Source organism: Sebastes fasciatus, chromosome 8, assembly GCF_043250625.1.
Source record: "Sebastes fasciatus isolate fSebFas1 chromosome 8, fSebFas1.pri, whole genome shotgun sequence".
Taxonomy (NCBI): domain Eukaryota; kingdom Metazoa; phylum Chordata; class Actinopteri; order Perciformes; family Sebastidae; genus Sebastes; species Sebastes fasciatus.
In genome coordinates this window covers 14836309-14847284 of record NC_133802.1, presented here as the reverse complement: position 1 = coordinate 14847284, position 10976 = coordinate 14836309, and the positions used below count along the sequence as shown (strand labels likewise).

General features: G+C 43.4%; 1 protein-coding gene across 14 annotated transcripts in view; it reads right to left on the bottom strand.

Annotated features, from left to right (window-relative positions):
• Positions 1-1760: 1760 nt before the first annotated feature.
• anks1aa (ankyrin repeat and sterile alpha motif domain containing 1Aa) overlaps positions 1761-10976 on the bottom strand; it is an 81459-nt gene continuing 72243 nt past the window's right edge. For 5 of the 14 annotated variants that reach the window (XR_012594920.1, XR_012594921.1, XR_012594923.1 and 2 more), the window contains 8 exons: positions 10784-10954; positions 10541-10678; positions 10361-10432; positions 10187-10273; positions 8834-8971; positions 7600-7782; positions 3842-4699; positions 1761-3322 (listed from right to left, as the gene is read on the bottom strand). Coding sequence is in view for 6 of the 14 variants with exons in the window: in XM_074643685.1 (XP_074499786.1) it covers positions 3319-3322; positions 4605-4699; positions 5710-5808; positions 7600-7782; positions 8834-8971; positions 10187-10273; positions 10361-10432; positions 10541-10678; positions 10784-10954 (987 nt within the window). In the remaining 8 variants the exon portion in view is untranslated. Of the gene's footprint in view, positions 3323-3841; positions 4700-5709; positions 5809-7599; positions 7783-8833; positions 8972-10186; positions 10274-10360; positions 10433-10540; positions 10679-10783; positions 10955-10976 lie in introns of all 14 variants that reach the window. The other 9 variants (XM_074643686.1, XM_074643689.1, XM_074643687.1 and 6 more) reach the window with 3 other exon arrangements.

Genomic DNA, 10976 nt, shown 5'->3' with positions numbered 1-10976 from the left:
CAAGCCGTCAACATTTACAATTGCAGTGTGGATGAATTGCCCTATATAAGTAGCATTTTATGATTACATAAAATTACATGAAATCGTGTCCTGTTTATACTCCTGTATCCTAAAATGAACAAACAAATACCACATGGCTTGTTTTACTAGTGATTCTCATTGTTAACAGGCTGCATGCTGTTACGAGTTTGTGTCATTTTGTGAACCAGCTGTTTTCCAGGAACACCAGCATACATGCAGCTGTTGCACATCTATGAACAGATGTGTAAATTCATCTTCATATCTGCCCCAGAAAGCATCATCTGTTGTTATGTTGATGTTTTCGTGTTGATGCAACATTAAAAAAAAGTATTTTTTTTCCATATCAGCACTCACATCATTGTATCAAAGAGATGATGCAGCTTTAATGGAGTCGATTTAAATGTAATTTAACATGACATGTGTGGCTATACACTGCAGGACGCATTCTGCTATCCAGAATGGTTAGAAGTTGGTTTATACAACAATCTTATTTTACCTCTACAGACGTAACTTGTAGCCTAAAGCAATAAGCTTATTAGATTCTAAGGAAAGTCTTTCCAGTTTAGCAACAGTATAACAAATTCCTGTTTTCCAAAACAAAAGGCGTCACAGACAGTATAAAGGTCAGCGAAAGGTCAGCCTCATTACTGCACAAGTATCTGAACATTGATCAAAATAAGAATCAAAAAACACAATGATTTATCTAACTACTTTGTTAACTATGTGCTTTTCCAAATCCAGCATGAGGACCTAAATCTTAATTTGAAATTTGGTTCTCTGAGGCAACACTCGGTAAAATAAATAAAAATAAATATTTTATTCATACAGTCACAAACTCCAGAACTGTTATGAGGCTGCAGTTAAATTAGTTATTTTTTACTTATTTCACAGCAGTTGGCATTTGATAGCTGTAGTAATTGTCTTCTGTCGATTCGTTTCCTTTCTGACAAAGATAAAAAAAAAAATAATGTCCTGGAGCTGGGGCAATTTTGAATTTCTGAAAGATGAACTAGATTAATATTTGAATAAGCTCATAAAAATAAACAAGGACACGAAACATTTTCAAGATAAAGTTTCAGACTTTAAAGTTTGTAAAGTCACAGCAGTATAAAAGGATCTACATTGGGATAAATGCAGTCATGAGGGCAAGAAAAACACTTAACTTTAAGTTAGTTATTATTATTAATAATAATAATAATAATAATAATAATAATAATACATTTTATTTGGTGGCGCCTTTCAGGACACCTTACAAAGATGAAATAAAACTCAAACAGATAAAAACAGCCAGAAAGTTATGCAAAGAAATATGCTGTAGGAACCACCTTGTCCTAATAAAATGTCTTTTTGGACTCTTCATGTCACTACAGCTTGTAGCTACTGCAGTAGCTTGTTGTTTGGACTGACAGCTTGTGCGCCTGGTCCTCTGTGCTTTTATCACCTGTAGTATATTACACCTGCACCTGTTGCTGTCCATCATTCAGCAGGAAAAAGGTTTATGAAATGGACGTGGAGGGCGGAGACCAAACATTTCATTCTGGCACATCCACTGACCTTGTTCGCCCTCGGACAAAATGGAGACAACACTGTGAGACAGCTGTGAGACCCGCAGCAGAAGTAAAAAAAAAAAGAAATAAAAAGAGAGAATTCTGCCAAAATTGGGAAAAAGAATACAAAACTTATGATGATAACCGTAAGCAAGATCAGTGAATGGACAAATAAAGAGTCAAGAGTCAGCATTTCTAATTGCGCCATTTATTAGTTGTACAATTATGAAAAATAATCATAAAAAAGACTGGAAGCCCAAGATTATTTACAATCTTTTTTTTCTTAAGTGAGGTCCCTCTTCTGAGTCATTGTTTTCTCAGCCTTTTTTTTTTCTTTTCTTTTTTAAATCACAGGGTATTTATTCACGATATGTTTAACTTTATAAGACATAGTCCTTTTCTCTCTTTTGACAAACGTCAAAAATTACATACATACATACATACATACATATACATATATTTATAGATATCTATAAAAGCAAAAATCATTCAAGTATCAAAATACAGACCGCTAGATTTCATGTACAATATCATTCTCATCATTGTTGTCCTCAGATTAGTCCCTAAATATCTCTCCTGATCCTTTAACAATGTGCAAAAGCAGAACGGGACCAGGCTGATGGCCGAAGGTGCCGACGCCAGCGAGCTGAAGACAGTGTACCGTAGAGTTCTTGTACTGGCCTGACAGCGTACCACATATACAACGGTTAAATCAAAAACGACCAGTACCCATATACACATCGGCTGACCAAAACGTACCGTTAACAGTCAACATACTGGGAGTTAGCTGGGAGAAACATGCTGCGCCCAGTTGTTCTGTTCTGCAGCTAACATCTAAAAGACACGCCAGCCTGCATGGCAGGTTTGGCAAATAATCTTGACGAGATTAACTGAACAAAAGGAGCAGGGAAGGAGAGAGAGAGGGAGCTGCAGTGAACCACACCTGATCCAGTTCCAGCGTTAGGACACATCATTGTCCTATAAAACAATTAAAACATACAGGAAAATCAAATAAAAGCCACCCCCTTTTATATTTTTCTTATTATTATAAAACAGTCTTTGTAGTGTCAGTTCCTCTGCCCTTTAAGTTTGGTTAGAGAGTTCCTCCCGTGCAATATTACATTGTTTATCACAGTTATACATGTATGTTGTGGATGACAAGCCGGCGGTCATGAAGGGACGCTACAATGTGTGGATCCAGGACTTAATAATCCAGTAAGGAGTGTGTACCTACAGTGTGAGGTTTGATAGCTTGTACCTTTGTACCTTTGTATCATAACAAAAAAAAATAAAGTTCCTTATCCAAACCACTTCCCCTTTAACTACAAGTTCTGCATTGTGACACCGAAGGTACGTTTCCTCAAAGAGTAAACAACTAACCCTCTGTGAGGGAGGCCTGATCGTGTTAGATGGCAACGATTCATTTCTCAGGTAACGCATAAAGCACAACAAATACATCTGACGCTAGGATCACTTTCTGACAGACAGGAAGCTAAATGGAGTGTGTGTGTACAAGTGTGTGTGTATGTGTGTGTGTCTGTGGGGTGATGAAGTCGGTGGGGTCAGATGATCTGACGGACTTTACGTCTGTTTGTCTCCGGGGCCCGTGTGTGTTACTGTGGTGAGCTCGATCCGGCTGGTGATGTGACTCTGCTGCATGGGGTCACTTTTCCAACAAAACATCCTACCCATCATGCAACAGGGCTCATTCCTGTCCTTTCTTTACTGGCTGGGGGAGTGGCCACAGTGTTCAGCTATAGGGAAGGGACACAGACACACGCACACAAAAGAGCAGTGAGGTTAAAATAAAGTAAAAATAACACAGAACTAATGGACTCAAACAGGGTGATGGTGACGGATTGCCCCCCCTACACACACACACACACACACATCTTATAATGATTAACTCTTTTCACCAGCAGCCGTGAAATATTAACCTGTTAGTGATTGGCAGAACAAAAGGCAATGCTGACAGGATGAACATAGAAGGCATTTGTTGTGAAGAGAAGAAAAGAAAGACAGGACAGAGGAAGATGCACTTGTTCGTACACACTTGGGGATTTGGTAAAAGTGCTTAGTCATAGTTAGTTCACTCCAGAAGAAGCATCAGGTTTAAATCCTGATGCTCTGATTGATAGACAGAATCAGTCTTAGGACAGTTTGGACTGTCTATTTTCTGGAGCAGCAAGGACCACTAACATGCGGGTCCATATCAGCCTTTTTGCCCTATTCTGTTAACCTATTTTGCTAGAAAATCCCCCCCAAATGCTTACTTTATTAGCTCCAAAAAGGACCTTATCACAGTGCTAGGATCTTAGCCTCCTTTGGCTTCAAGGAGACCGCTGACGGTGAAAAATATCCCCCTTAATAAATCCTGTGTCACCTCAATAACACCACCGAACAGTCCAAATGACGCATAGATCTACAGGATCGGTTTGTCAGTTTCCTCAGGAAACATGTCCGTCCAGGTACAGGATGTGTGCAGTCAGTGGGTCACTCTCGGTTGTGGTAAATCAGATTTTCTCAGCACTTGGAGAAGTCAGGAGTTGAAAGATCAGAGTGAAAAAGCCTCAGAGCGGCCGTCGCCTAACAGAGCAGGAAAAGCACCAAGAAAAAAAAAAGAGCTTATCACCAAGAGTCAACAGTGGGATGTTGACGGGGGGGGAAGTAAAGGAAGCATTGTACACAGAGTTCAGGAAGCATACAAGGTAAATAGAGAGGATCATAACGGTGAAGGTGAGCGGCAGGTTGGTAGTGTGAGTGATAAAGCGAAGGGGCTGCACTAATAATCAATAAAAGGTGTAGAAGCGGAGGTGGTGGTTTAGCACAAGGAAGGAGCAAAGCATCGCAGAGTGTGTCGTTGTCAGGTGAGGACACGAGCGACGGCTGAAGGGAGACGGGGGAAAGCAGGGGTCCAGAGGCAGAGTCACAGTGAAAGGCACACAGAAGGAGGGGAAGGAAGAGGGGTGAGACCAGGCCCAGAGGTCAGAGGTCGGGAAGGAAGAGGGGTCCACTCAGAATATGGTGGTCTCGTACTTAGTGCTGATAGTGCGCTTGGATTCCTTGGGGTCCACGAGCCACGTGGCGCTGCCCTGGGACTGAGACTCCCCCTCCTGCTCCACGAGGTCCCCCTGTAAACACAAAAAGAGGGCGTCAAACTCTCGGCCTCTCAACAACTGCGGACCTTAAGTAGTTAACTCATTTATCGGTTTGGTCAGTAACACCGAATTCACACCAGGCAGCGGCGAAGTGCGGCTCGGTGCAATAATCAAATTTTTCTGCAGCCAGGAGGCGTGTTCATGTGTTTGAGGCGGGAAGAAATTTGTAACAATAGACGTGTCACAGCAGTCATAGAATCTGTTTACAGATTGGTTGCGGGTCCTCTTGGGCCGCACTTCACCGCTAAAAGTTAAACTTTTCCCACCTTTTAGTTTGACTGCAATTCGCCACATAATCGAACGGTCGCAGCTTGAAGAGCTCGGGAGCGGCCGCTGCAGCTTATTTTATTGACATTGCATGGCAGCTCGGCCGCACTTCGCCGATGCTCTGGTGTGAATTTGGAGTAACAGTCGGACTGAATATCAGCCTCAGCCACAAAATCCATCTGCTGGCATAGTCTTATATACACTTAATGCATTCATCTCTATTGTCATTAATCAAGATAAGATCTTCTCTCCAACAGCTGCAATGTCTTGTGTTGGCATTTACCTAAAATGTAAAGCTTTGTGAGTCACTATACTTCTACTTTTCTTCAGAATGGATACTTTTGCGTTTACTTGTACTGGAACAGTAAAGTAACAATACGTTTAAGACTCTGTCCCCTGTTCAGTACCTCACTGTGACTGTAAACAGAGCTTGTGTTACTACCAAACCGTCACTAGAGGGCGCCTGAGTCAAAAGTAATTCATCAGTCCACTTGTGCCTATAAGTGTAGGAAAGTGTATCTCATATATATATTTTTCTGCAAACAACAGTAAATCATACAATAACAGCAATATAAATTCACAAAGAACAAAAAAAAGCTTAAAGACACAAATGGAGGATTGTGGGATGTTTAAGGCAGTGAGAGGAAAAACAAAAAGGAAGGCAGAAAAAGGAGCAAAGAGTGAGAGGATGGAGATGGAGGACGCGAAGGCAGCACCTGGGCAGCAGGGCTGGCAGAGTGCAGCGGGAGGAAGGAGGGACGATGGGTGGTGCAGGTGTAACAGTAACAGCAACGACTGTCGAGAGGAGGAGAGTCCTGGGAGAGATGAACACCGCCAGGAGGAGAGAGAAGAGAAGAAGAGGAAGAAGGAAAATAGCACACAGACAGGAGGAAGGAAGGGTTGAGAGAGAATAAAAGGGGGAGAAATTGACATAGATTTGAGTAGCATGAGACAGGAACAGCCTGATCTGTTGTGACCAACACAGATGTGTGTGTGTGTGTGCAACTGTGTGAGTGTGAGCAAAAGTGCATTTGATTTAATAAAGGTAAAAGATGTGTACAAGTTGAAGGGAAACGCAGAAGGAGTGACAGTAAACATCACATTCTTAACGTGATTCGTTCATTAAGCTGCAGCCGGAGACGTGCGACTGGCCCCCGAGGTATGGTTACCTCATTAATATTCAGCACGAGGCTCACTTCTTAATGGTTTAATGCTAATGGCCAGACAAACATCCGCACAGTGTCATCATAATGATGAAAGAAAAGCTGCAGACTGATACTAAGACTTGTCTAATGTGTCTTGATGCTGATGCTAATGTTTCTCTAAAAACATACATTATTACATCAGGTGTGTCGGGATGACTCAGTAATGTATGATATGATCCAGTTTTACATAGTGGAAGAGTTTCTGGCACAGCTTAAAAGGTACAGTGTGTAATTTAGGGGGATTTATTGGCAGAAATGGAATATAATATTCATAACTATGTTTTCATTAGTGTATAATCACCTGAAACTAAGAACCGTTGTGTTTTCGTTGGCTTAGAATGAGTCCTTCATATCTACATAGGGAGTGGGTCCTCTTCACGGTCATGTCTACAAGGTAACCCACAAATTGCAAAATCTGATCTGAGATGTGCAAAAACTCTTGCGAGTCTTAATGCTTGACAACCTATCCTAACCGTGACTATTCAAGGTCGATGCCTAACCTTAACAATGTCGCAAGTGTTTCCATTGTTTGCTGGTTACCTTCTGGACACGACCCCTCTTCACGAGGTCGTCCATGTTGCTCTGCCATGTTTCTACAGTAGCCCAGAACGGACAAACCAAACACTGGCTCTAGAGAGAGTCTTTCACATTTTTATGTTACCTGAACGCCACCGTAGTTCTCTTGTGAGCTGCAGAGTGCAAAACCGTGGTACCTCCAGCCGCCGCCTGACTTCCGTTGCTCCTAAGGTAGTGTTATTATGGTAAGGATGGCCTCTGAGCGAGGCAAACGGCGTTACCACGGTTTTGCACTCGGCAGCTCACGTTACTGCAGTCTTGGAAAGGAAAGAGTGAGTGGAGGGGTACTCAGTCGGTTGCAATCTGCAACCACACGACTAGATGCCGCCAAATCCTACACACTGTACCTTTAAGCTACTTTTAAAAGGTGCACAGGGACGGGGAAAAAGTCTGAAGAAGTCAAAAGTCCAACAACATTTGCAGTGTACAATACAAGTTGTTCTCTATACTTTTATACTGCGGGTGTTGCTGGAGTTTTGACCTCTTCCTGCTTCAATTTAGAAGACATAACAGCAGTTGTCATTTTTTTTCAAGTGGATATTGACTTTTGCAGATATCCCGTCCTTTTGCACAAGGTCAAGGGTTTTTCACAGTCTGACACCGTGGGCCTCCCTGCAGACAAAATTGAGACAACTGCCCCCCTCACCTCTCCTCCCACTTTTGCACCATGTGTGCTACACAGAGCATGAAATTCCTGCCAAATGAACAGGAACAGTGTGTTTCAGGGTCAGGGAAATAGACTTGTACTGCAGTAGCAGAACTTGTGCCTCTATTAAAATGTGGCCAATAAACTACTCCATACAACGTGTTTGATGTCCAACTCACCGCTGACTTCCGTACGCTGCCTCGAGGTCTGGGTACCGGTCGGCTGGACTTGGTCTCGATGACGTCTGAGCCGGATCCCGCTGGGAGGTTCTGCTGCTGTTTGGTCCTCTGGGCTTGCAGAGCCAGCTGGTAGGCTACCTCAAACGCCTGGCCAAGCGTCAGTATAATCTCATATGTCAGATTCTATACAGAGAGAGAGAGAGAGAGAGAGAGAGAGAGAGAGACAGCCCTTTTAAGTATTCTGGACTTTGAGTCTCCCGGCCCAGGGAACAAACACACTGTGCAGTGAGACAGCAAAAGATATCAGAACAAAGTTTCTTTGTCCCTAAAACTTCTTCAAAACAAAAATTGCATAACAAGGAGAGGATTGTGCAGCAGCAAGCAGCTCCCCTCAGTACCTGAACTGGATACACATTCGCTGTAGCTTAGCATTAAAGCTGCACTCTATTGTTATACCCTGACAGCTTCCAAATATGAACAAGCAAAGACAGAGGATTCAAGCTTCACACTACATGCCTTGGGTAGTTGAAAAAAGCAATCATGGTGGGAACAGCTTTGAAATCATCTGCATATCCTTCGATGTAGAATCTGCCCTGAGACAAGTACGGCATCTGTTTACTTAACGCCCTGATGTGCCTCTTTTTCCCTTCTACGCCAGACAGACGTGATCAGCTCTGTGCTTCCTCTTTGTGCGGCGTCTGGTGGAGGCTGATAGCAGCAGTCAATACAGTTTAAAATAACTGATCACATCTCACGACTGCTGTGGCCTTTGCTGCTGAGCGGCAGCCTCCTTGTTTCAGCGCCGCAGAGGACACGACGGAGCTCAGAGGAAACTGATCATTGTTAGTCCGGAATGACCCCGGCTGCATTATGAGGCAGATTAGCAGGATAATCATCAGCTCTCAGGGGGGACAGAGTAGGTAATGGAGGGCTAGTTATCACGGCCGGAGTAGCACTGTGTCTACGAGGAGGCAATCAGCCCCAACTGAAGCGTGACACCTTTACGAGATAGGGCCGTCTGGAGATAACGCGGTTGATGATGCAGCCTGTCACATCTCCTCAGTTTAAGTATGGGGAGATGATGTTGGAGGAATTCAAATTTACCGGTGAGGAAAAGATTCCAACACTCGCTAGAAATTCTTGTGGCATTTTCACCTTGTCTATGTTAAGCTAACATAAATGCTGTGTCAGAATAAGCTGACGGGACGGGACGGGTCAGTGAGAGCGTCCTTACCACGTCTACTGTGCTGAACACGTGGCAGTAGTGGTGGCTGGTCTGCAGGTCCTTGGTGATGTAGGCAAACGTGCACAAGTCCTCCGGGTCCTGGGCCGCACACGAGATATTACGGATCTCGTGCTCTGCGATGATGTTCTGCACCGAGAAGAGAGGCAGGATAAGACTACAGGATATACACGCTATAAATAAGAGAATAGGATATCAACCTTATGTCACACAGAACTTCACTGCTATAAAAGTGATAATGCATTATGATAAAAATATGATTTATAAATACGACAGCCAGTAAAGAGGAGACATTGGGGCATAAATCGTGTTTAACAGCCACACACAATAATACCGGGCTGAGCTTCCAAGGCAACCTTTCAATGTCTTTTTTTTATGAATGTCAGATAAATGTCAATACGAGCAGACTTGCTCCCTGTTTAAACATGAACAAACCTGACATAAACTTGAAGGCATGACATTTACAATCACAGAAAAGAAGCAGCCTGATGTTTGACTGTAACACTCTCAAAATATTACAAAACAAAACATACTGTTATTTGCATCAGGTTAAATTTTAATTGAGGCTTAAGCCATGTTTCCACCGCAGGAACTTTCCCCGAAACTAGGAACCTTTTGAGGAACTCATTGCGTTTCGATCGCAGGGACCAGGGTCTAAATTAAGTTTCGGGGACATTTCACAGGGCCTTTTTACCCCCCAAAAAGGCCCTGGTCGGGGGGGGTAGTACTTTCTGAAAAACAGGAACTTTTGCAGGGATGATCGTCGCTGATTGGTGAAACACACACAGCGCTGCTGCTTCAACTATACCGTTTCATAAAACAAGGAAGTACTCTAGTACCAATTTAGGACCATTTTAGGACGAGGGTAGATCATTTCTCTTAGTTTGATAACATTAAAAATAAAGTTAGGCTTTGCTGTCAGCTTCCCAACTCATTTTAAAAAAGACAGATCTAAAACACAAATAAATAACCATCAAACACTCAACAGATAATTTACTGTGGAGACAGATGCTCTTAGTTACATTTTCGTCCTCTTGCATTTCATTCATTACATCCAACGTTTTTCAACGTGTTTTTTAGAGTAAACAGACGACACACTGAACTGCAGGCCGCAGCCCTCGTACCATGTCATGTTGCTTTTTCATACGTCACTGGACTAATTTGTCTGATCTCCACAGGTCTTTAGACCGCGGTGGAAACACAGATGACAATGGGCTGAAGGAACCTTTCAATTCCTTGAAAAGTAATCCCGGGACTAAAATTATCAGGAACTTCTTAGTGGATACCCGGCTTAAGACGTGCATGTCACACTGAGCTGGACAGTGTGTGCTTTTAGTAGCTGACCTTATTGGCTGCATCAATGAACTTCACACCCTTGTAGGTGATGGAGAGAACGATGGTCGGGACTTTTCTCATTTGTTCTGTCGACCTCTGGAGGGAAATAGGACATTAAAGATGAATTACAACTTCACTCATACTATATGTATTATCTCCCGTGAGATTGGAGAAGACACTTACCCGCATTTTGGCACAGGCATCCTGCGTGGACTCGGTACCCCGTAGATCCTTGATAAGCATGGAGCCGAGGTACTACAAGGGAATAGGAAAGAGAGAGAGAGAGAGAGAAAAAGTGTTGGTGTTACTGTTCAATGAAAACTGCATCATGCGCAGCAAGAAGGAGAAAAGGCGTAAACGTACACTGGCTTCGTAGGCGCAGCATTCAAAGATGAGTTTCTCAGGTTGATGATGCCAGTTCTGGACCGGGGCGTACGGCGCTGCCAGACTTGGCGGCCGCAGGGTCAGACGGGACTCTCGATGACGTTCTTCGTACCGTTCCTGGAAAAAAAGATTTAATGTTATAAGACTGGCAGAGCGCCACTATAATCACTGCATTACATACTGGAGGACATAATGTACTGCTGAAATGAAACCTGAACGTACGTGTGGTCTGTGTCGTTCACTGCGATATCTTTGGGCAACGTCATAGTCTGCATCTTGCACTTTTTTCCTCCCTGGCTCTCCCGCCGGCAGCAGAGGGTCCATTGAGCGTCCTGTGTAGGACTCCATCTGACTGAGGGGGGACGAGGTCTGGGATCCGGGCAGGTCTTGGCACTGGAGAGAGACAGAGTAGGAC